Source organism: Salvia splendens, chromosome 14 (genome assembly GCF_004379255.2).
Source record: "Salvia splendens isolate huo1 chromosome 14, SspV2, whole genome shotgun sequence".
NCBI lineage: Eukaryota > Viridiplantae > Streptophyta > Magnoliopsida > Lamiales > Lamiaceae > Salvia > Salvia splendens.
Genome location: NC_056045.1, coordinates 7120514 through 7147248, shown reverse-complemented (window position 1 = coordinate 7147248; position 26735 = coordinate 7120514). Strand labels below are relative to the sequence as shown.

Sequence of the window (26735 nt, the reverse complement as noted above, 5' to 3'; positions counted from 1 at the left end):
GTTTGTTGAAGATAGGTAATGGAAACACTAGAAATTGAGGGAATCAACAACTCCATGTTGAAAGATTTGTCCACATTCCGATGAATTTGACATACTGTCAATTGAAACTAAGGGGAGGGTTGAACCTAATTGACACATGATGGTAAGAGAAGACATGAGTGGGATGAGATAGTCAATGAACCAACGTGGGAATAATTATGGATGACACAGTTGCGCCCACCACCAAATTTCGACAAAACAGAGAATGAATTCGACCCTACAGACTCGCGTGGTACAAAAGTTCAACAGGGCTCGCATACTCCACCTATACACCTGCAACGTAGTAGTTCGTTAGTCCTCCTTCACCCTTATAGATTTTACTTTCTTAGTTCTTTCCTGGCCCGACAAAAAAAGAAAGAACTAAAAGGAAATCCAACCGAATGTAGCAACACACTCGTGAACAATGAACAAAGGATCCAGAAAAAAGTTTGGCTCAATATTTCTGAAACCAGAACGGTTAAATCAATTTCAGACATCTTACAATCAAAGTAGTGTGACTAAGGTTATCCGTACGAGTAATAGATTTTAATGCAACCTTCCCAAGCAGGTATGCACTGGACATGAATATTACTATGAATAATGGGATGAGTATGAACCATCAGATCCTAACTAGTCACACTAAAATCTTCCAATAAATTGCCCAATGAGAATGTTGCAAACAAAAAGTGAACCACTGAGATCACCATTTTGGATCTTTATAGGCAATTTGCTATGACACATTTCAACAATAAACTTATTCAACACTTAATTTGATGACAGAAAACTGGATTGAGTATATAGCGATTTCATGCTTTCTACTTAGTTTTTCATTTTTTACCTCTTTGTATTAAGTGCAGAAGGATATTTTATGGAAATAAATCTTGGCCACTCATACATATTCATTACAGCAATGATTTGAGACAAGCCCAAGAAATATCTAGTTATAAGAACCCTAAAAGTAACAATCTCACCTTTGTGACTCAGACCAGTAGACAGGCAAACTTTCTTCACCGAATCATTTTCCATTGAACTGCAACGTGTAAGGTTAGAAGGTTTTCTGATTCGGGTTATTGAAGTGTCAATTCTTGGCAGTTGATTACCCATTCGATGGTTAATATAATCATTCAAGCTTGCACACAAGGCCATTCCTGCCTTTCCCTTGCTCTTAAACCTTCACCTAACAGAGATATGAGGAAACAACAAACAAGAACCAGAAATACTTTCTACGTTTTCTTATTTTCGTCAAACAGGGTACCTGTCTTTTCTCTTCTCAAGGTATCTTTGAACAGATGCTTTTCTGGTTGATGGTCCTTCCACTGATTTGAAGAAGGGAAGGTACATAAGCATTTTTAAAAATTGAAGTCATATTTCATTAAGTTCTTTCACAGCTCATAGCCTTAATGCTACAGATAGTATGCATTCATTCAGTTTTACTATTGCATCAGTGCAATCACAAATGCAGATTATGTGAAAATCAGGGCAAGCCTAGGAGAGCCAAATATTATCTTATGCATGGAATAATATCCTCTTATGCATTCGAATTCAAGCTCAGAAGAGGTGATGCTCAAAGCGTCCTTTGCAGTTTATATTTCTATTTTATTTGACTTTTTACATTTTCCACATCAGTTACAGAGAAATAAAAAAGGTTACAGCTATTCCTGCTTGCTTTATAACATTAAGATAAGATAAAGTTTATGCTCCCACATTTAGAGATTTTGGTCACATATACACACTAGACCTGATTTATTACATAAGAGGTGTAAATAAAGCTATTTTGTGCATAGGTCTCAGATCAAAGAAGCTAATATATCTAACATTGTCATATGACACAGAGTAGGGATATGTGTTCAGATACGGAGCAACTGTATGCAATGGTTCGATCAAAATGAAAGCATTTGATACAGATTGTTTTCCTCGAAGGAAAATATAAACCAAATATGAAAAAGGACCGATACAACTTATTAACTAGATAAGGTAAAATATTTAACAGTTAAGCGGGCACCTAACTTTTGTTTTATCTTATAGACATGAGGTATTATGCTTACCCTATTTTAATTCATTCCAGTCAACCATTTTATCAGGATAACTGAAAACTAGTCATCCGTCCTCCAAATAGAATTATCTGAAGCAGTTATATATGGCCCTATAACATTTGGAAGAGATAGAAGATTAAATTGCCACCAGTATCATATCTCCTAGAAGAGGTAACTCCCACTAATTATTGAGTAGTTGATCATTGGCCCATTGGGTTGAGTACATCTCTTTATGTATCTTGCCACAAATAATTAAAGCAAACTGATGTATTCCCAATGCCACTTCAGTATTTTACAATAAATATAGATTGAAATACCAGAATGGTTATTGTATAACTAAGTAATCCAATACCAGAAGAACTTCAGAGAAGTGTCAAAAGAAAAATTGCTTACTAGGGGTTTCTTCTTGAAGCAGTTTATTTTCTTCCCCAGGCAGTCGGGTGCTTTCATTCATTTTCACTGCAAAAGCAATTCAAAAATCCAATTGAGGTAACTTGTTACACTGGAGAGTAATTTAAATATATTTATTGCATAAAGAGAGAGAGAGAGATCATCAAACTCTTCCAGGAATTCCTGAAACCATTCACACCAAATGTAGAAATCATAATAGGGCACGAATAGACAGCATCAGAACTAGCATTCTTCAAGTTTGCTTGTTCAGAGAGTTGAAAATGAGTTTGCACATGAACATAAATGTTAAGAATATTAGTATTTTATCCCACATCGGTGACGTGACATAGCCTAGCTTATTCTCTTGTACTATATATATGTGAGTTGTGTTGAGTAATAAAATACACTAAATACACTACTACTTTCTCTACTATGTCTATTTACTTTTCCGCTTATATCTATATTTTACTGTTCTACATGGTATCAGAGCGGATTCGAATCCGTCTCTAGAAAATTAGGGTTTCCAAAACAAAAAAAAAAGAACTATATCCCCACTCTGCTCTTCCGTCACTACTCTACTCTACCCGAAATTATGTTTTGTTCTGCTGTACTGCGCTATTATGCCCAAACTAGGGTTAGCGGTGTTGCTGCTCTACTCTGCCCAAATTTGGGTTTCTGCCACTACTATATTGCACAACTGCTCTTCTCTGCCCAAACTAGGGTTTTTACGTTGCTGCATTCTGCGCTATTATTAGCATGTTGTTCTACTCCTACTCCGTTGCTCTGCGTTATTATCTGTCTGCGCTCTTACTTGCTTTTATCTACCTGCTCTCTTGTCAGCAGTTATTATTCTACTCCTACAGTTGTCCTCCTGCTATAGTTGCTACTCTGCTACAACTGTCACTACTACGCTGCATCTACTACTTCTGCTCTACAGTTGCTACTCTGCTGCAACTGTCAATGCCCTGCATCTGCTACTTCTGCTACAGTTGCAACTACTGTCTAGCTGCTACTCTGCTACAGTTGCTACTACTGCTCTGCATCTGCTACTCCTGCCCTATAGCTGCTACTCTGCTACAGCTACTACTACTCTGCCTTGCAGCTCTACTTATGCAACAGCTGCAACTACTACTACCCTATAGTTTCGGCTACTACTATTGCTGCCGATGTTTGAGGAAAAACATTTTTAGAACTTTGTACCAAGCTGGACAATATAGATGTTCCAGCTTGAGGGGGAGTGTTAAGAATATTAGTATTTTGTCCCACATCGGTGACGTGACATAGCCTAGCTTAGTCTCTTGTACTATATATATGTGGGCTGTGTTGAGTAATAAGATACACCAAAATACACACACCAAAATACACTACTACTTTCTCTACTATGTCTATTTACTTTTCCGCTTATATCTATATTTTACTGTTCTACAATAAACATATTGCACAAGCACTTGTCACATAAAATTCTAACCAAAGCATAATATGAAGTCTTGTAAAAAATGTAAACAGTTAACTAGTACTCCCAAGATAAAGGCCTCCGTACCTGTTGGCAACATAAGAACAGCTGAATCCTGACGAGCAGAGCTAACAGTTTTTGGGATGCATGGTAAAGGTTGCAGTCCTGCAGCACCATCAACGGGATGTTCGTCTGGAAACCTTAGAGGACTTGCAGCAATATGCATTAGTGCTTGTACCTGAGAAACACGATAGCGTATTGTAAAAGACCAATATACGGACCCGGGGATGAAACTGCATCAAGTCAAGCGACATTAGAGTGACAATAACCTCTAAGTAGAGCAACAAAAGCTTCAATACCTTATCTGCAGGGACATCATCATACACATTCACTTTTCCACAATAGAATATTGTCATTTGGCCGATAGGCATATTTGTCGAACCTGGGGTTCTGGAAGAGAGAAAATACCCACTTCATCAGAAAGGCAAAGTTAATCGTGAAATAACGACTATGGAAGATTGTTAGATATCTAAGAACAACAGAGAAACAAAGAGTACAAGACTGGACTAGTTCACTGGTTCACTAAAAATGTATGTTTTGTACTTATCTAGGAAGTAAATTTCTGATATTGAACAACAAATATTGTTTATTTAGAGAATTTTAATTCAGATTGAGCAAAATTCGTAATAACCTAGGTTGAGTAGATTCATCATTTCCGGCGGCAAAACTGCTAGACAAACCACCCGAAAAATCAGGTTTGTCGAGATCTTTTACAGAATGTGGCGTCGTTTCCTCAGCGGATAAAGAATTCTCTGCATCCCCAATTGTTCCTCTGGGAACCTACATTTATTAATTAATTGAAATAAACAGGTTAATTAATACTAAACACATATTTAATTCCTCACAAACACTCAATTCAAGGCAGAACATGCGAATAATCTTTTATTCATTCATCCTCAAGTTCTATCAACGAAGTTCCATCAATGAATTAAATAAATAATAAACACAGAAGGAGAATTACGCACACTCTCCAGAGCAACATTGCTGCTGCTATCGGTATTGTCAGGGCGCGAAATGCGAAGCCGCTTGCGCGCACCAGCAGCGTCCGAATCCGGCGTTGTTTCGAGGAGCGTCTTCAGCATTATCACTTGCTGAATCGCCTGAGATTTGTTCCACGAAGGTCTCCTCATTCCTGCGCCAACCAAAATTAAGGCGAAAATAATCACCGAAACATAACGCCTGATTGTTCGTTCGAGCTCAATTATTAGACAGATAAACAGGTACCTTTCTCCTTGAGGTAACGGCGGCAGTCTTCGCGAGTCACCTGAGCAATGTCATCCTCCGTAAGCAGGTGAAGCGGCTTGTCTAGTGGCGACTTAGCGGCGGTGTCCTCGGGCGGCGCAGGGCAAGATTCCGGCATCTATTCCGATGAACTGTACGACTGGCTCTCCGGCGACAGCGAGGTAGCAGATCGAGGGTTAGATAGGGGAATTAAGTTGGAACTGGGGTCTATTTTGGTAAATTGGAAGTTGTGGCTGAGGGAGGGAGGGAGTGAGTGTGGTGGACTGGTGGTTGCTGGAAATATGGCCGCGGCGTCGCAGCTTTGTCTAGTGCGGTATTATTTTTTTTAATTGTTTTTGTATTGCCTTTTTCTTTCTTTTTTCCTTAATGGAGTTTGGGGATGGGGGCGGGGCCGCGACAGAGGTGCATCCCTAGAGTGCCACGTAAGCGTGGAGGTTGACGATTACTTTCTTGCACCTCTGTTTATCGGAAATGGCAGTTTTGTCCCTCGGCGTTTGAACGTGTTTTTGGCCATTTTGTCTAAATTAATTTAACATAGATGTTAGAGCATCCTCAATAGCAAGGACTTCCCCACGGACTAGAACTATGACTTTTTAAAAACATCTTCTACCACGTTATAAGGACTTTCCACCTCACTGCCACATCACTAGGACTTCTCACTGCACAATAGTGGACTAGCACTAGGACTTCCCAACAACACAATTTCATATTTTTATACGGAATTTAATACGAAATTCAAAATTCGACACAAATACGAGGAAAATGCAATCATAATTTCATTATAAATTAAAAACATTAAAAAAGTACAATTAAAAAAAACAATTACATCATAAATATCAACGTGCATTCTTCCGCGCCCACAACTCTTCAATTATATCCTGCTGGAGACGAATATGAGCTTCTTGTTGGCGCATGTCGGCATGGGCTTGGAGCCGCCCGGCTTCATCATGAGGTATCCCCATGCGTACATTGGTGGTGGCCACGCCGTGGCTTAGCCCGGCGGCATCTTCATTGGTCCAATAAGTCAGTTCTGGACCTTCTTGTTTTTTTAAAAAAGTAACTCCTATATAAAGGAGGAAATTACAAATAAACTCTTATACTATAGATAGGAGGAAGTTACAACTGATGTCAAGAAGGCTTGAACTCGGCACCTCATGTAATACTGTCTAAGCTCCTTGCCGCTAGGACAAAGGCTTTGGACGTTCTGGACCTTCTTGTTCGACAATCATATTGTGCATGATAATACACGTGTACATGATATCAGCAATGTAGTCGTCATACCACAAACGGGTTGTTGTGAGCCTGGAGCACACCAAATGCCCGCTCCACATCCTTGTGCGCTGCCTCCTGTCGGCTCGCAAAGTAGACCTTCTTATCTTCAAGAGGACATCCGATCGTCTTCACAAAGATGGGCCACCTAGGGTATATCCCATCCGCTAAATAGTAGCTCATATGATGCTAGTTGTCGTTGGCGACAACATTGACGGTCGGACTAACGCCATAGCACTGCTCGTTGAAAAGCGGCGATGACTGGAGGACGTTGATATCGTTGTTCCCTTCGGCTACCCCAAAATATGCATGCCAAATCCAAAGCTGGTAGTCAGCTACGCCTTCGAGGATCATCATCGGATTCTTGCCTTTTAAAGCCGGTCGTGTAGTGACCCTTCCAGGCGGTAGGGCAGTTCTTCCACTCCCAATGCATGGAATCTATACTGCCCAACATCCCAGGAAACCCGTACACCGTCTCGTGCATATCCATCAGTTTCTAACAGTCTTGGGAGGGTAGGCTTCCGCAGGTACGTCTCCCCAAATATTTGAATGACGCCCTAACAAAAATATTGGAGTCATTCGCGGGCAGTGGTCTCGCCGATATGGAGGTACTCGTCTAACATGTCGGCCGCGCCTCCGTAAGCCAACTGCCTAGTTGCAGCAATGCACTTTTGTATAGCGTGTGTCCGGCTCTGCCACTCGCATCCCTCCTAAACCGGAAGTACTTGTATTGACGCTCTAAAGCGTTCACGATACGCATAAATAGATCTCGGTGCATCCTAAAACGCAGCCGGAAGAAGTTGTCCCAAACCGTGGCTGCCAGCTCGATGCTGGATGGGGCGAGGTATCGCTGGCTGCTGTTGCTGCTGCGAGACCGCCCTCATCATGCGGTTTATCTCAGCGGACATATACGCTCGTATCTGTTCTCGGATTTGCCGCGATGCTTCACTATCCTAGCCACCACCGCCCGCACCACTACCACTGCCATCCGCACCACCACTACCATCCGCACCACCACCACTACCACTACCACTAGCCATTTCGGGATGTCGAGAAATGTAGTTGAAGAAGAGAAACTCATTAATACAAGTGGTGCGAATGAAAAAGAAACGAAACAAGCGGTATATATATAGTTTTTTTAAAATAAAAAAGCCGCTCATCCGTGCGCTCGTCCGTCGGGTGCCTGCAATAGCGGACGAGCTGACGGACGAGTGGGACATACGACGGACGAGGGGTCGTCCGCCTAGCTCGTCCGCGAGCGTCTCGCCGGTCACAATAGTGGACGAGCGCGACGGACGAGTGGCTCGCCGGTCGCTCGTCCGCCGGCTCATCCACTATTGGGGATGCTCTTAGAGCATCCGCAGCCCAGCTCCATGCCGTCTCCATCTTGTCTCGCCGAGATGAGACAGCGAGGAGCTGGGGCTGCAACTTTCTCGTCGCCAAAAATTCTCGCTAAGTGGAGATTTTTTCGATCGACATTGTGGACTTTTTAAAATTTGCCAGGATTTTAATTATATAATTTTTAAATTTTTATGATTTTAATTTGTAATTTTTGAATATTTTAATTAATATTTTTTTAAGTGTAATGTTTTTTAATTGAACAGTTTTGTTTAATGAAGAAATTAAATAGTTAAGAGATGAGATGGTTTGGAGATGGAGGGTTGCAAGTGTTATCTCTTGATGAAGAGATGGAGTAAAAATGGTATAGATTCATGAATAGTGTAGAAATGAGATGAATTGGAGATGTAATGGAGATGAAGTTGTGGATGCTCTTACCTCTGTCCTATAAAAATATATACATTTACTATTTTCGTTCGTCCCATAAAAATATAGACATTTCTATTTATGGAAAGTTGTCATCAACTCATTACCCATATACTACATTAATTTATTTACAACTTATATCACTATGGTCTATTATTACAATTCATTAAACACTAGTGTGTTTGAATTGAAGTTTAGATTTCATTTAGATAAGAACAAAATCATTTTGTAGAAATGTTTTTCTTGGTTCTCCATTTCTATTTGTGGTGTTTGAATTGATGGTATGTTATCTATAGTCCTTAATATCACATGTTTGGTTTGTTATTTAAAGCCACTATATAGAAGTAAATTTCAAAACTATCATTTGTCTTTTTCTATATTTCCAAAGTTGAGGACTATATTAGTAAATTTCATGTAATTTAAGATTGATATAGTGTTGGACATATTATTATCACTCAATTTTCCATGAGAATAAAACAACATTTTTCAGCCTTAATTCAACGGAAAGTTGAATTTCCTGAACCGGAAGTACTTGTACCGATGCTGTAAAGCGTTCACGATACGCATAAATAGATCTCGGTGATCCTAAGAGTGTCCACAATGGGGGAGCCGCGGCCCGTGGCCTTCACGCGGCCCCCCATTGCAGAGAGCCGAGAGCCGGGGCCCTGAGGCGAGAGATGAGGCTGAGCCGCGGCCGCGGCCTTCACGCGGCTGAGCCGTGTGAGCCGCGGCCCTCCACTGCAGCGGGCCGCGAAACGCGGCTGGGCCGCCGAAATTTTTTTATTTTTTTTTATTTTCGAAAATTATTTTATAAAAATACACTCCCTCCCATTTCCATTTTTCCACATCTTTGTACACTTCCATTTCCTTCATTTTCACTTTCAAACACTACAAAAAATGCAAGGTGGAGATGGTAATTCCCCGGGGTATGGAGACTCGGGATACGGCAACTTCCCCAATCAGACGTGGAGTCCGCAATCGCCCCATTTCCGGGTCCAGCCATCCCAGCAGAGGAACTTGGTTCGCCAACCATCGGGGTTCGGTGACTACCGAGCGAATATGGACGCGATCAACAACTCGTCCCAGCACTTCCAATCCTCTCAATTCCAATCCTCCCAATTCCAATACTCTCAGTCTCCTCTGTCTGAATCTGATAGATTCACATGGGAACAATTGATGGGTACACCGGAGACCCCGACATCCGGTAGTGTGGAGATGAAGGCCCCCACCGGGGGTCGCCGAACCGGCGGTGGTGGGGGGCGAGGCGGCGGTGGCGGTGCGAGGCGAGGCGAGGCGACAGAGAGACGGCGACCGGCGGTGGGCGAGGCGGAGACGGAGACGGAGAGCCGGCGACCGGCGGTGGCCGAGGCGGTGGTGATCGGCGGGGCGAGAAGTACAACGACGACGAATCCCTCGCTGTTGCGCGGGCTTGGGAGGCGGTCACGACGAATCCGGTCATCGGCACGGATCAGACCGACATTTGCTTCTGGAGGTGCGTCCTGACGGTGTACAACAGCTTCAAACCAGAAGGCAGTGCCTCCCGTGATGAAGGCCAAATCCGGAAGAAGTTCGGCCGGATCAGTAGAGCTGTGAAGAGGTTCAGGAACATTTACGAGAGACAGCTCCAGAATGCCGAAAGCGGCCGCAGCGAAGCCGACGTACGGGCGTTATCGTATCAGTTGTTTAATACTGAAAACTGGCCCAAGTTCACCTACTGGAATGAATACATGCTTCTCCGAGACTCCCCTCAATTCAAGGCGATTTGCGACGATGAGACCGGTCATACTGGGAAGCGGACAAAAACCGGGGCCGACGGCACCTACAGCAGTGGTACCGACTCACGTGCATTCGACCTGAATGACGATGTGAGAGATGAGCCCCCCTCGACAATGTCGCGGCGCCAGCGCCCGCAAGGCCAACAATCCGCCATCCGGGAAGCTAGATCCGCTTCCCAAGTCTCTCGGGCGAGCGCGACGACAGCGCACCCTTCAACACCGACCGCGGCGTTGACTCAAACACTGGAGGTGCAGATGATGAAGCAACTCCAGAATAACTTGTGCTTGTACGAGAATTCGACGGACCCCATCACCAAGATGATGTACTACGACCTCATTCTTAGGTTGAGGTCGAAGTTGGGCTTCCCCGCTGGGTCGGCGACGGGCGAAGCAAGCGGCAGTGGGGCCGGTGTCGGCGGCGGTGGCGGTGAAGGAGGTGAAGAAGATGTGCCGGATTCCGATGACGCAACCGAGTAGGTAGCGGTGGCGTTTTTTTAATCTTTTTATGTTGTGTTTTTTAAAAATTTTCGTTGTAGAATTTTCCCCTATCAAAAATACGACGAAAATTTATCTATAATTCGTAACTTTATTAAATCATGTTTGATCCACAAATTATTAGTCTACAAAAAATTTAATATAGTTAAATTAAAAAATAGCATTAACCAAAAAGAAAATAAATTAAATTTTTTTTAGAGGGCCACATTTGGTGGCCCTTGTTATTTTTTACATTTGGTGGCCCTTGTTAGTTAATATTGACTTTTACCATTGTGAAGGCCACAAGAGAGCCACGAATGGTGGCCGGGCCACATTTAGTGGCCTTTGAAGGCCACCATTGTGGACACTCTAAAATTGGCTCGCTTGCAACATTGTAGGTGATGATTAGAAATCGGAACGCTGTCAGCCGAATACGTGTCACCTGAATTCTTCGTGTAGTGTTAGTTAATGGAAGAAATTAGAATCTGAATAAAATCGAGAGAGGTCTGGAATTAGTTTGGTGAAAGCGCCACAATCCATCAAAATTCTAATTTGTAAACGATGCATCTACAACTTTCTTATTCTCACTCACCCATTTATATATACACATACAAGCCCTTTCCCTTTCCACTAAGCAATCCCAAACTCCAAAAACCCGCAACCCTCTCAAACTAAAACGAACCATGTGGTCCCAGCCTTACCGGAAAGATGACGTGGAACTCGGCGGCGCCAGGCTGTACCCGACGATGCTGGAGAGCCCCGACCTGCGCTGGGCCTTCATTCGTAAGATATACGTCATAATCAGCATCCAATTGCTCCTCACCGCCGCCGTCGCTGCCGTCGTCATCACCGTTCACCCAATCTCGCATTTCTTCGCAACCACCGGCGCTGGTCTGGCGGTTTACATTCTCCTCATCATCACCCCTTTCATCGGTACATATTTACACAATTCTTACGCTTTGCGATATTATTTTATTTTGGTGGAATTCTAATTGCTTTTGTGCGCAGTGATGTGGCCGTTGTATTACTATTACCAGAAGCACCCTCTGAATTACTTCCTCCTCGCCATTTTCACGCTCTCGCTAGCCTTTGTAGTCGGCTTCACTTGCTCTTACACCAATGGTTAGGCTTCATTTTTCTTCTTCTTCTTGCCGCTCTCTTTTTCCCAATTTTGCACACGAAAAATTCTAATAATCCCCAAATTGGGTTTGACACTTGTTTCAGAATTTACCATTGAAAAAAAAAATAATGAATCAACATGATTAAATGTCAATTCGAATTTATAGTATGCTATTCCTCTGCAAGAAGCAGGATGCTAAAATTTTTATGCATTGTCGCTTATCAGGGTTTATCTGCATATGTTATTCTAGTAGTTTGAGAATCATTTTCAAGTGAATAATACTGATGCAATGTGGTATGTGTAATGGATTGGTATGTATATTTGAAACAGAGTTGCCAAACAAGAGTTATTATCCCCTTTCTAGTTTCTACTATCTCGGTTTATTTACCGTTCAGTAGGCTCTAATCGTTCGTTGGCCTGAGAAATGCTATCTCGGTTGAATATAGGATTGGAGATTTTCTCATTTACTAACGTTGAAAACATTAAGATGAGTTCACTATATGACTAAGTCTCTGTATGCAGGGAAAGTGATTCTTGAATCCGTGATCTTAACTGCTGCCGTGGTAGTGAGCCTCACCCTGTACACATTCTGGGCTGCGAAGCGAGGCCATGATTTCAATTTCCTTGGCCCTTTCCTGTTTGGCGCCTTACTTGTGCTCGTCCTGTTTTCCTTCATTCAGGTACGTACATTCATATCCGACTTATTAAACATCAAGTGTTTGTGATTACAATCTTAAAAAACATTGAATGGTGGTGCAGATTCTGTTCCCTCTTGGTAGGATTAGTGTGATGATCTATGGGTGTTTGGCATCCATAATCTTCTGTGGTTACATTGTATACGACACCTATAATCTGATCAAGCGTTACAGCTACGACGAGTTCATCTGGGCTGCGGTTTCTCTCTATTTGGATATCATCAACCTCTTCCTATCCCTCTTGACATTCTTCAGAGCTGCTGATAGTTAAAATGTGGAGTAGTTGAAGTTGTTTATCTGGATAAGTGTAGAAAGTTTACCTTGTGAATATAGATGAAGTGAGGGCTAAATCTTGATATGTGTATATGATTGAAGTTGAATTCTTGACAAATATTTGGTCTCCTTCCTTATTCTTTCTTCAGGTCATGTGTTCACATGCTTATGCATGCCACATGTGCATATCTAGTTTAATATTAATATATTTTGGTTGTTACAATGTTGATAATTGAATTAGAAACTTCCAAGTTCCAACCATGTATTCATGAAGTCATGAACTATGCTGAGTTTACTATTAATTGTTACTCCACAATTCCTCAAAAATGATTATCACACAATATATCCAAGACCTGAAATGTCTGGAAGTTGAATTTGTAAATGATTGGAAGTTGGATTGATCATAAATTTTCTTAGATTTCATGTTCTTTCACGTGATTGATCAAAATCATGTTTGGCTACATGTGCCTCTATGTGGAATATTTGGGTTGTTATAGTTTTGTTTTGAGAGAGTCAACATAAAGTCACAATTTTACTGCCAGCAAGTTATTAGTAGTACTGTATCATTTTTTCAGACATGTCCAATTTAGAAATAACATCATTTTGATTCTGAAAATAAGATAGTTTCAGGTCAACTTTTTTACTTCTAATTTTTTTGGATCAAAATAACGTCGATTTGATGTCAATTAATTTCTACTCCATTTACATGGTTAAAATTCATGTTAAATTCCAGCGTATTACACAGGACTATTTGATTATATTAATTTTACTAACAATTTTAATTCAAAAGTCAAAACTGAAGTATAAACAGGTCTACAATTTCAGTCTTAAAATATAACTTAATCATATACTAACTACAAAATACAGATATATATCCATGTTAAAAGGTGCTTATAGCCCTTATTGTAGTAGCAACATACAATATATTATGCGAAATGTGCATTAATTTAAAGGTTCACATTAGCTGTGACAGCAGCCTTTCTTGATTAATTTTGGCTATATATAGTCTGAAATCAAGCTCTTAGAAGTAGAACATCAGAATTTCGAAGCAGAAAGCAATATCGATTAGTGGTGGAAAATGTCAAACGAGAAGAGTGATGATATTGAGGCGGCTCTCTTACATCCATCTATGGAAGAAAACCCACAGCTGCGACGGGCGTTTATTGGAAAATGTTAGAAAATGAAAGATTGTTATTGGAATCAATTACTCCAATTAGGTGATTGACAGAATATTTTGTAATTAAGATCTTACCATGTACATTGCTCCCTACACCCTATTTAAAGGGTCCTTTATACAATGAAATCATCATCCTATTCAAAACAACTGCTCTCTACCTTTCTCTCTTCTCAACTATGTTTTCTGCACCATTTAACATGGTACCAAAGCAGGACTCAGAAAAGTTTCATCATCGTCCCTAAGCCTTTCCCGACCTTTTAGCCAAAACCTGCAGAAAACCTTCCAAACATGTCAGAAAACGACGAAAAAATCAGTTTATCCCAGTCGGATGAAATTGCTCGACAAATTGCCGAGATCATGAGCCGAAGCCTTGCCATGATAATACCACCAACACCCAAACCAGAGACCACAGAAAATCCACCAGAAAAACCAGTTGTCTACAAAATTGATACACAACCTCTCCACATCGGAGGTAGCAAGTTAAACGGAGACAATTACTCCGAATGGGCTGTGCTAATGAAGATGGCTATAAGCGGCAGGGGAGTGGTATCTCATGTGACCGGAGTGCGGCCCTCCCCGCCACGAACAGATCCAGCCTTCCCGCAATGGCAACAAGCCGATCATTGCATGTTTACATGGCTTATACAGAATATCGAACCGCGGCTGGTCAGCCAGGTGTTGAAGCAACCGACTGGCAAACACATATGGGATGCATTGGCGGTCACTTACGGGAGCGGATGAGACAAACTCCAGATTTACGACCTGCACATCAAAGCCAGTATGGTGAAACAAGGAAGTCAATCGTTGGAAGAGGTATGAAGTACCCTACAAGATCTATGGATGTCAATAGACCAGAAACGAACAAACCGTATGAAGTACCCTAAGGACATGGAAATACACGACAATTGGATCCAAGAACAGAGATTGTATACTTTTCTGACTGCCATTGACGGCAAATACGAATCAACAAAGATGAAGATAGTTAAAATGGAACAACTTCCCTCGGTTGATCTTGCGTATAACCTGATCAAACAAGAAGAAACACGATCTCAGGTATTGCAGTCAGGAGCCGCAACCACTACGGATGGCATCGGGGCTGGACTCATCGCCCGAGGAGGGTCGTACCAGTCCGGTGGCGGCTCGAGGGGCGGCGGTAATCGAGATGGAGATGGCTGGAACCGGCGAAGCAACGACGAGGACAAATCGAAGCTAGTTTGTTCCTATTGCAAGAAGAAAAAACACACAAAGGAATCATGCTTCAAAATGATCGGATTTCCCGATTGGTGGGAGGAGAAACATGGCAAAAATTTAACCGCCCCACCACCTGCACGCACACCCTGGAACCGCGGCGGTCACGCAGCGGCAGTCGTCGGAGGAGATGGAGGAGGCTATCCTCATGCCGCCACCGAGGGCAACAGGGAAGTCGCTCAAACTCGGGGGAGGGGGCGATAGGGGAACTGCAACGATCGGTGCTGCACAACCGGCGACTCACACCGGCGCCGCCAATTTTGCCGGAGGGACGGTGATAGCGGACTGGAGTGAGGCAAAATTTGGAGGAAGGAACGACGGCGGGTGAAGGTGAGGTAGGGTTTGAGGGTTCTGTTATTAAAGAACCCCAAACCCTACGAAATTCTCATTTCTTACCCCCAAAGTTTTGATAAATTACCTTATACACCCCATTTATTGCCCAATGACCCCCGAACTCCTATTTCGTGCAAATCAGGCCCCAAATTATGTAATATTCCTGTAAATGCCCAAATTGTGTGTAAAAATAGGTTTCAGCCCCTAGAAAACTTTGGAATTGCATGTAAAGTGTCTAGTGAATATGAGAAGAACGACAGATCTTACAGGGATTCATAAACCTCAGAAATCTCATATTCAGACAGCTAATGGGGAGTTTACAAAAGTTGAAGGGGCGGGAACTGTGAAAATATCACCTACTCTTCAATTATCTAACTGCCTTTACATTCATTCGATGTCTCACAAATTGTTGCCTATTAGTCATGTCACGAAGGAAATAAACTGCACCTTATTGATGCAACCACATTTCTGTTTGCTGCAGGATATCCGAACCAGGGAAATAATTGGACGTGTCACTGAACGTGATGGATTGTACTATGTAGATGAGATAGCTCAAAAAGGGGCCGCATGCTAACTCACGGGTCTGCCGATAGGAAAGCTTGGCTTTGGCATCGACGCTTGGGACATCCGTCTATCGGTTACTTAAAACTATTATTTTCCGATTTTGTTTCTACAACATGATGAGTATTGTGAAACCTGTTTTTTATCCAAAAGCCACCGAACTTCTTATCCTTTGAATAATACTTGTGTTGATTTTCCGTTTTCCTTAATTCACTATGATGTTTGGGGGCCCGCACCTTTTACTGGGGGACAAGGTCTTAGATACTACTTAGTTTTTGTAGATGATTGCCCTCGCATGAGTTGGGTATACTTTAAGAAACAAAAATATGAGGTTTATACACACTTCACATTTTTTAACCTTGTCAAAACCTAGTACCAGCACTCTATAAAAATTCTGAGATCAGATAATGGGAGGGAATTCGTTAATTCTGCCATGAAACAATTTTTTCAAGAAAATGGTCTGATTCATCAAACTAGTTGTGCTTATACTCCCGAACAAAATGGTGTAGCCGAAAGAAAAAACCGTTCCCTCCTAGAAATGACCCGCTCTATGCTCATTGAATCAAAGGCCCCGAAACACTTCTGGCCAGACTACCTCTTGAACAGACTACCCACAAGTATCCTCAAACACCAAACACCACTCCAAGCTCTATCCTCCTTCACCAAAATTCCACCACCCTTAACTCTTGAACCACAAGTCTTTGGGTGCCCCGTTTTTGTTCATACCCCGAAACATGAGCGAACCAAATTTTCCCCTTGTGCAATTAAGTGTGTCTTCGTGGGGTACGGGGTAAACCAAAAGGGGTATATGTGCTTTGATCCTAAAACCAACCGAATGTTTGTCACCATGAATTGCAATTTCCTTGAAACGGAATACTTCTATACCCACCTCAGCGGTCAGGGGGAGAATAGTAGTAAGGACCCGCTAAGTTGGATATCAGTGCCAATGCCAACGCCGAGTAATCTCGAAGTTGGCCTAACAGAGACGGCAGTAAGCGGTTCCGCTGAGCAAGTCTCTGAAGTAAGAAAGTCTGTTCCTGAAGGTGTCACTCAGCCAACTACTTCCCCGTTGAGGCTATCCAATGTAAGTATTGATAACCCTGTTCCTACGGTTTCTTTGTCTACTGATGATGTAAGTGTAGATGAAGAAACAGACCCCGTTGTGGAGAACACAGATGAATAAACTAATGAAGTAGAAGAGGTCGAAGGAGTTGACCCCGACACATGGGGATACATCCTTCCACATCGAGGGAACATGGGAGTTCCACCCAAAAGGTACACGCCTGAGAGGATTAACAGGAATGCCCGTTACTCCGTTGCTTGCCTAGTTACGAGTCATCTGTCAGAAATGGCTCAAGCATTGGAGAAGACACTATATGAGGAAGAAGATATCCCACAGTTATGGGAAGAGGCTATGAGACATAAGCACTGGAGAGAGGCAATGCAAAAAGAAATAGATGCACTAATTCGGAACAACACTTGGGAAACGTGCATCTTACCCAAAGGGAAGCGACCTGTAGGATGTCGATGGGTCTTCACTATCAATAGGAGACCAGATGGATCAGTTGAGAGGTACAAAGCATGACTAGTCGCAAAGGGCTATACTCAGACTTATGGGGTAGATTATTCAGAAACCTTCTCCCCAGTGGCCAAGATGAACACAATTCGAGTCTTATTACATGTGGCGGCAAATAAAGATTGGCCACTGTACCAATTCGATGTGATGAATGTCTTTCTTCATGGTGAGCTGAAGAAGGAAGAAGAGGTGTATATGGAGGCTCCTCCAGGGTTTCCAACAGACTTCAAGATAGGTGAAGGATGTAGGCTCTTTTGAATTTTTCATTTCAACTCGGATCACAATTGGTCATAAACTAACAGTTCCGTTAATTTTTAAACGGTCAACATTTTAAACCCAGTTTTGACCAATTAAATCTGTTAATCCCATATTATTTTCCACCCCAATATACTCAACCCATCGGTCTTTCTCCTCTTCCAAACTCAAACCTTGCGAAATCCCTAATTTAAAGGAGGATGAAGCAGTGGTTCCCTTTTCGCCCTTCTCACTTTTCTCCGGCGAATTCGCCATTCCCCGGCGATGCCGGAGCTCGCTCACTCCTCCTCTAAAATCTCCTTCGTTTCTCTTCCTCATCACTCCTCCCTTCATCTCCAATATCTCTAAATGTCCTCGTTCGAAAATGGGAAGGCAGGGGCGCCTTTCGGAGTCGCCAGTTGCTCACGCCGGCATCCTCTCCTAGCACCGTCGGCTCCGCTCTCATCTTTCAACAAAACGGAAGTTCCCATTCCAGAAGAGGCAGCGGCGGTTCTCCTCTTTCACTCTCCTCCGCCGCCGACCAGATTCGCGTAGATCTACCGGCCCTCTCTCTCCGCTAAATTTCGCAGAGGAGTTCTCGGCCTACGTCTCCTCCGGCGGTTCACGTCGTCGCCCATTTGTATTTTAAATGATAATTTATTAAAATAATTAAGAATATAATTAAAGAGTAAGTAATTATATTTAACAGCTTTAATTAGTTAAAATCGGGTTAAAAACATTGACCGTTTAAAAATTGACGGAACGGTTAGTTTAGGATCAATTGTGATCCGAGTTGAAATGCAAAAATTTAAAAGATAATGTCCAGGACTAGAATCGTAAGAGTGTCCACAGTGGGGGAGCCACGGATGGTGGCTCGGGTGCGCGGCCCTCACTGCAGGGAGCCACGAAGTGTGGCTGAGAGCCGAGGGCCGAGAGAGAGACGCGGTCGCGGCCTTCACGCGGCTCAGCCGTGTGAGCCGCGGCCCACCACTGCAGAGAGCCTCGATTTGGTGGCTCGGCCACCGAATTTTATTTATTTATTTTTTTTCGAAAATTCTTTTATAAATATTACACTTCCATTTCCATTTCTTCCCACTCCATTTTATACCCTTCAAAACCCTAATTTTAATCCTATCAAAAATGGAAAGTGGAGATGGTGATTTCCCGAGATATGGAGACTCGGGATACGGAAACTTCCCATCTTCCCAACCATGGAGATCGAGTCCAACCTCCCCTCCAAATCAAATGTGGAGTCCACAATCGCCCCAATACCGGGTCATCCTCTCATCAGCAGAGGATCGTGGTTCGCCAACAATCGGGGTTCGGTGACTACCGGCCGAATATGGACGCGATCAACAACCCGTCTCAGCACTTCCAATCCTCCCAATTCCAATACACCCAGTCTCCTCTGTCTGAATCTGATAGATTCACATGGGAACAGTTGATGGGTACACCGGAGACCCCGACATCCCGTAGTGTGGAGGTGGAGGCCGGTGACGGGGATGTTCGAACCGGCGGTGGTGGGGGGCGAGGCGGTGGCCGAGGCTGAAATGGCGGCAGTGGTGGGAGGCGGCGGTGGGGGAGGGAAGGCGAGGCGGCGGCGGGGGCCGAAGTGGGCGGAGACGTGGCGGAGACAGAGAGTAGTGGCCCGGCGGCGGCGGAGACGGAGAGCAGGGGCTCGGCGGAAGCAGCGGGCGGGCGGTGGTGCTCGGCGGGGGGTCCCGTACAACGACGATGAATCCCTTGCTATTGCGCGGGCCTGGGAGGCAGTCACGACGAATCCGGTCATCGGTACGGATCAGACCGACATTTGGTTCTGGAAGCGCGTCTTGACGGTGTACAACGACTTCAAACCAAAAGACAGTGCCGAGCGTGATGAAGGCCAGATCCGAAAGAAGTTCGGTCGGATCAGTACAACTGTGAAGAGGTTCAGTAGCATATACGAGAGACAACTCCAGAATGCCGAAAGCGGCCGCAGCGAAGCCGACATACGGGCGTTAGCGCTTCAGTTGTATAATACTGAAGACTGGCCCAAGTTCACCTACTGGAATGAATATATCCTTCTCCGAGACTCCCCTTAATTCAAGGCGGTCTGCGATGAAGAGACCGGTCCTACTGGGAAGCAGATAAAACTCAGTGTCGACGGCACCTACAACAGTGGTAGCGACTCACGTGCATTCGACCTGAATGACGATGTTTTAGAGGAGCCCCCCTCGACAATGTCGAGGCGCCAACGCCCCGCAGGGCCAACAAGCCGCCATCCGGGAAGCTAGAACCGCATCTCAAGTCTCTGCTGCGAGCGCGTCAGCACCGCGCCCATCACCGACCGCGGCATTGGCTCAAACACTGGAGGTGCAGATGATGAAGCAACTTGGGGATAACTTGTCCTTGTACGAGAAGTCGACAGACCCTCTCACCAAGAAGATGTGCTACGACCTCATTATTAGATTTAGGTCGAAGTTGGGGTGGGCCGAAGGGTCGGAGAAGGCCGAAGCTAGCGGCAGTGGGGGCGATGGCGGCGGCAACGAAGGTGGTGAAGAAGATGTGCCGGATTCCGATGACGCCACCGAGTCGGAAGCGGTGGCGTCTTTTTTGTAGTGTTTTTTAAAAAATTTCGTTGTATAATTTTCCTCTATCTATAATACGACGAAAATTTGTCTTTAATTTGTTTTTTATTAAATTATGTTTATTTTCCAAATTATTAGTCTAATTAAATTTATTGTAGTTAAATTAAAAAATATCATTAAACAAAACAAACAAATTAATTTTTATTTTGGAGAGGGCCACATTTCGTGGCCCTTGTTGTTTTTGGGTTTTAACCATTGTGGAGGGGCCATGGAGAGCCACATTTGGTGGTCGGGCCAACTTTGGTGGCCGGGCCAACTTCTATGGCCCTCAAGGGCCACTATTGTGGACACTCTAAAATGGTCATATGTTCATGACCAATTTTGACCTTCACTCTTATCTAATTATATATTTTCGTGTACATCATCTCCACTTGGAGGTGCTCTAAGACAAAAAAAACTTATTTTGGTGGATTGCAAAAAAAATATGACTATATGTTTACAGTAAATCTATGTGATCAAATTTTATACAACCAAAAACTAATTTTATAAATAAAATTCGATTTATTTCTTATTTCCGGTTCCATAACAATTAAATTTACTTTTTTATCCTTATAAACAAAATTACTGCCTCATTTTTCTTCCCCCACAAAATAGCGCCTGTTTTTTGTTTTCTCTCCAATTTATTTTTCCCTCTCTTCCATTTACTTTGTCCTCTCCCCATATTTCTTTTTCTTTAAGTAGTGTTTAGAAACTGATCTCTTTTATTTATACACATTTTCCTCTCTCTCCCATTTACTTTCATCTATCCCATTTCTTTTCTTTTAATAGGAGTAATTTAGAAACTTATACCGAGTATTTCTACCTTTTTTTTCTACTTTCAAAATTTTCAAAATTTTCGAAAATCATTATCAGCCCTCACCGCTGAAGACTGAATCTTTGAAAATTAAATGATAGAGAGGCTGAAATAAATATGGGAACAAAATAGAGGAAAAGGAATAAAAATGGTTGCGGCGTCAGGAAGAAGACAACTCAAATAAAATTAATATTATAATATTATTTTAAAGATTAAAGTTTAATTTTGGTCTCTTAGAGCATTCACATCCGTACTCTTGCCAACGAGCACGGATATGGGCCCGGATCCACTTTTTCTGCGTGCTCTTAGGCAAGAGCACAACACCCACGTCCGTTTTCTTCCGCAAGGACGAGCACAAGAGTCCCACCATTCTATTATTCAATTTAAATAAAAACATTTCCACAATATTAAAATTCATTAAAAATACCCAAAATACTGTTACTAATTACTAAAAAATTAAAAATTACATAATTAAAATCCTAAAACTTAAAAATTTCATAATTAAAGTCTTAAAAATTAAAAATTACATAATTAAATTCATAATTGGCCGAATTTCGTCCAAATTGATGATGAATGTGTGTATTTATAGATGATTTTGGGATTAAACTTTTTTAAAAAAAATTCAAAAAAATGGTAATAAAACGACTATATTTTTTAGAATCCGAAAAGATATGGTTTTTTAATTTTTGGTATTATTTTCGATTTTTTTAAAAAAAAATGTTAACAGCCAATAGAAATGGGTCAGGTCGCCCTGCTCGCTGGCACGGACGTGCTCTTAGCTGCAAGGATGTCCGTGCCAGCGGCAAGAGCGCAGCGGCGGACAGGCGTGTCCTTGCTAGCGGCAAGGACGGACGGACACGTTAATACAACCGCTGCGGATGCTCTTACATTTGTCCTAAAATTCTTTTTGGTCTCGTACATTAAGTTTTTGACATTTTGGTCCCTAGCATATTGTTTTGGTACATTTTGGTCCTGAACAAGACCACAAACTTAATGTATGAGAGCGGAAAAAATTGTATGAAAAATGTACGGGACCAAAATTGGACTTTAATCCTAAATTATAATTAAGTTATTACATTGATCAAACATTTTGACTGTTAATTTTTTAAAAAAAATAATTATTTTGGACCAAACCAATATTGTTTGGAACCAAAAAATACCAAAATAATATGTTAAGGATAAAAAATTATATACTTAATGTAAGGGACCAAAAAGAATTTTATAGCAGAAGTAAAGGATTAAAATTAGACTTTAGTATTTAATAAAAGCTTTCTTTATAATCTTGGGAGTTGTCGTGTCGTAAAACGTTTCTTCGTGGTTAATAATAGAAAAGTAAAATGTGTTGTTTTAATTTACTGTAGATTTTTGTTTAATGGACATAAAATTTCAAATTGAGTACTTTGTTAATGATCGCCGATTAAATTATGGAAAATTTTGTTTAGTTTACATAAGTCGTCATGTATACTTATTACATTATTATTTAATATTAAGAATGAAAATATGAAAAATATTATGAATTAAAATTGTAATTAAATTTATCTAGGATATTGTGATTTATTCTATAGAATTAATTTTACCTACTTACAGCTACTTATGGTAACATTTTGATTTATACTAGTTTTATACATAAAATATTAACGTATTTTTTAATAGAATAAAGGTCAATTTTGGTCCTTAACATATGGCTGAAATACAGATTTGGTCGTAAACATTCACTTTTTGAAAAACGGGTCCATAACAAATGAAATTCGTGTCGATCCAGTTCTTTTTTAATGGCGCAGTCAATTTTCGATTGTCAAACGTTAATTAGCAAATTGTTGACCGAATTAGGCTTTTATAATCATTGTAGCAAATCTTTTTAATTTTTTTTAAAATTGTGAAATATTTTTAAATTCAAATAAAGATGAAAATAAAACTCAAAATTTTAATTTTAATTTCACTGAATGAAAATCAACCTTTTTAAAATTTTCCCTCTCTTTCGTCTTCTTCCCTTATTCTTCACCATGAACCCTAATTTTTTTTTCTCCGCAACTCAACACAAAATCCGACGGACCCATTGAATGTACGTCTCTGATTCTAATCTAAGTCCCTGAATTCCAACGATGTTGTAATGCATACGAAAGTTATGAAATTGGATTTGAAATCTGGATTGCGAATTAAAAAATTTGATTTTAGGGTTCTATTTCATTGTGGACGAAGCTTGTTCATCAAAGAAGAAGAAGCATAAAAATCCAACAAAAATCCCCTCAAACTAGTCCAATATTTTCATTATGAATGTCAAATTCGTCTTGAACATTTCACAATCCTAAACATGGTAGTGACGATTGATAATTAGCCTAATCCGGTCAACAATTCGTTAATTGACGGTTGACCATCGAAAATTGACGGCGCCGTTAAAAAAGGACCGGATCGACACGAATTTCTTTTGTTATGGACCCGTTTTTCAAAAAGTGAATGTTTTGGACCAAATTCGTATTTCGGCCATATGTTAAGAACCAAAATTGACCTTTACTCTTTTCAATATTTATGGTGTTTGTTATTTCATATATTTGTGTATGTATACATACTACCTTCATTTTAGAAAAATCGAAACTTTTAAAACTGCACGTGTTTTAATAAAAAATTAGTAAACTAAAAAATATATTTTAAAAAAAGTGATTGAAGTATTATTAGTGAAGAATGTATCCACCTCATTAGAGAGAAAAAATTATTCAAATAGGACTTTCTAATTTTAAATGTCAAACTAAAATAGAAATAGTTTCTATTTTTAAAATACGAAGATGATATAATGAAGCCCCTACAACCAAAATTTTCTGTGTCCGCCCTGCTATCCATAATTTATTTTCTTTCTCTCTCTCTCCCATTTCCTTCTCTCCCACAAAATGGCAACAACTCATATTTATTCCTATATTCTAGGATTTAGTTTATTCAAAGCAACATAACTACTGTTAAATTTGAGGATTGCTCTGCTGGGTGCCCAAAATGAGCGTCAGAGTGAGTGACTGGTTCTTTCGCCACTTTTTTCAACTTTTCTTTAAATTTTTAGTTTTAAATTATTTTTAATTTCCATTTTTTTAAAATACTACTTACTTTGAAATTATTTCTCATTTCTTCTGTATTGATGTGCATAATTTTTTTCTCTCATAAATATCATATGCTCAATTCTCTCTTTCTACTCTTTTTCTCCAAACTGACATTCCACAGCGTTTTTTCTCCAACATATTAGCATTTTGAGGAGATGGCGGAGGATGTATACAGGCCACATATTAGTATTTCTTTTGCAGGTGCATATCCACACATGTCCAAGGAGTATAAACAATTTCAAGAGATGGAACAAGAGTTTATAAAATGCAGCAATTGATTCGGGGGAGAAAATCAGTTTTGTCAAAGATAAGTTCAAAGAGATCTTAAGAGATGGAAGCCAGCCGGCACAACTTCTCTTCGAAGCCAAAATACATCTGCCGCAATAGAAATTGATGCAGGTAATATTCCTATTTTAGATCCAATTGTTGTCACTCGCATTACAAAGAAGAGAGTTACTTACCTATCTGTTAGCCTGCAAACCTTTACCACCATAGTATTGCTTTGTAGTTTCTTTCGCGAATTCTACAAATGTCATCCCATCGCGCAAGCGTGAAGACAGGGGAGGAACAATCTCCTGAATTTTCCAAGCCAATCCATTCGACTCATGCCTAGCACTACAAGTTTCCTGGTCACACAGCTCTGAACCCTGACCTCCTAATCTTAACAGTTCCTCGGGGTAGTTTGCAAGTGAAAACGTCTTGCTCCATGCCGGCTGTAGAAATATAACAAAAGTCTCCCTGCTCAAATTCTCCATCTTGAGCGGTGGTCTAGAAACACTATGGAGGGTGGCTCTAAGCCTCCCCACCCGACAACACGTCTGCTGATTCTCCTACCTGAACAATAAAACTCCCTCGTGGCGCCTTCACCATAACCACACGGTTCATCTCTGGAAGAAAGACTTGCAGGTAGGTATGGCCACTAGGAGAGTCGCATTCTCGCTCATCGCTTCCATTCGACAACATAAACATAGGCGTAGTCAAAATCGTAAAAATCCCATAATCGTAATGCCACTGCTGCCACAGCCGTGAGTTACCATCATCACCACAATCAGATTTACGATTCTCCCCCAAATTAACCCTGCTACGGCGCCTCCTATTCTCCGCCTCGTTGATGGCAGCATTATCAGCAACATAGTGATAATGTATCAACCGCCCCTTCGCTGTGCCACTTTGCAATAAGCTCTGTTCTAGCTCACACCCACCGATTTGTTGATCACAAACTCGAGCAAGACAAAGCCCCAATTCCATCATACACAACCCTAATTCTCGAAATGCAAACCCTAGATCCTTGAATTCCCCAAATTCAACCTCTTTATCCATTGCACTGCCCCCAAATCCAAAATTGAATTCATCATCATACTTCATTTGCATTGCAAAAGAAGACACAGTTCTATTCAAATTCTTCAACGGAACATCGCTCCCCAGATTATGATCCTACGAGGTTGTTTAAGAAATTAACATCTAGTCAATTGAATAAGTAAAGGTTTGATTATTACCTTGAGAATCCTTTTCCGATCATCGTTGCTGAGAAGAGAAAGCTTCCGGGCCAAAGGTTTGATTATTACCTTGAGAATCCTTTTCCGATTATCGATATGGAAATGGATGCGAGGCGTTGGATTTCATTTTCATCGTTAGATGTGGGAATTTGGTGGGACGACAACGCCATGAGATCGGCATATGGAAGGTGGTAGAGTTCCAGGATTTCATTTTCTTCCATCTATCATATCTATCTATCAAACTGCAAACACCACTTGGGTTTGGGGTTTTCGAAGGGGTTGGAGCATCTCCAACAGCAATAGCCTAGCCACAAACTCTCCACGTCATCAGCACTAAAAACTCACCTGACACGTCATCAGGACAAGCAATTGGACCAGCAATAGGCTAGCCACAATAAACAAAATTATAAAAAACAAATAATTAACACTCACACAAAATACGGAATTAAATTTACGACACAAATACGGAAAAATTCAATAATAATATTTAATTTTAAAAAAGTACATTAATTAAAAAAACTACATAATTGAAAAGGGGCGACGAGTTGAGGTCGTTGTTCGACCCGGCTACCCAAAATACGCATGCCAAATGCACAGCCGGTAATCAGCTATGGCCTCGAGGATCATCGTGAGATTCTTTCCTTTGTAAGCGGTCGTGTAGAACCCCTTCCAGGCAGCGGGACAGTTCTTCCACTCCCAATGCATACAATCTATGCTGCCTAACATACTCGGGAACCCATGCTTCTCCCCGTGCATCTGCATCAGCTCCTGACAGTCTTCGGGGGTAGGGCTTCGAAGGTACTGATCACGGAATATTTCAACCACGCCTTGACAGAAATACTTCATACATTCAAATCGCGTATATATAGTGTTTCGAAAATTAAATAAATAAAAAAAATGGGCTGACCGATCGGGAGCCTGCAATGGCGGTCAGCCGACCGGCGAGCGGATCGGCCACCGCCCGAAAATCGGCGTGCGCTCGCCGATTTTCTCGCCGAATTGCCGCTCGCCGCCTGCAATGGTTCGGCGAGCGAACCGGCC

The 26735-nt window shown here is 41.6% G+C and overlaps 2 protein-coding genes and 1 pseudogene across 4 annotated transcripts; 1 reads left to right on the top strand and 2 right to left on the bottom strand.

Moving 5' to 3' along the window:
• Positions 1-34: 34 nt before the first annotated feature.
• LOC121766129 (protein TIFY 4B-like) lies at positions 35-5528 on the bottom strand. 3 transcript variants are annotated; one of them, XM_042162474.1, is made up of 10 exons: positions 5179-5528; positions 4920-5086; positions 4586-4734; positions 4254-4344; positions 3982-4132; positions 2445-2510; positions 1274-1334; positions 1119-1189; positions 990-1048; positions 35-312 (listed from the first exon to the last, which is right to left on the bottom strand). In XM_042162474.1, exons 1-9 carry the CDS (start codon positions 5312-5314, stop codon positions 1026-1028), a joined length of 915 nt encoding a protein of 304 aa, XP_042018408.1. In that variant the 5' UTR covers positions 5315-5528; the 3' UTR covers positions 35-312; positions 990-1025. The 3 variants fall into 3 exon arrangements, with proteins under 3 accessions (XP_042018408.1, XP_042018407.1, XP_042018409.1); XM_042162473.1 differs by having other exon boundaries at positions 990-1189; XM_042162475.1 differs by lacking the exons at positions 35-312; positions 990-1048 and having other exon boundaries at positions 1055-1195.
• Positions 5529-10943: 5415 nt separating this feature from the next.
• LOC121763532 (protein LIFEGUARD 2-like) lies at positions 10944-12786 on the top strand. Its single transcript, XM_042159564.1, has 4 exons — positions 10944-11411; positions 11487-11600; positions 12121-12278; positions 12358-12786. Exons 1-4 carry the CDS (start codon positions 11162-11164, stop codon positions 12562-12564), a joined length of 729 nt encoding a protein of 242 aa, XP_042015498.1. The 5' UTR covers positions 10944-11161; the 3' UTR covers positions 12565-12786.
• An 11648-nt stretch (positions 12787-24434) lies between these two features.
• Positions 24435-25934, bottom strand: LOC121763450 (annotated as a pseudogene).
• Between the last annotated feature and the right edge of the window lie 801 nt (positions 25935-26735).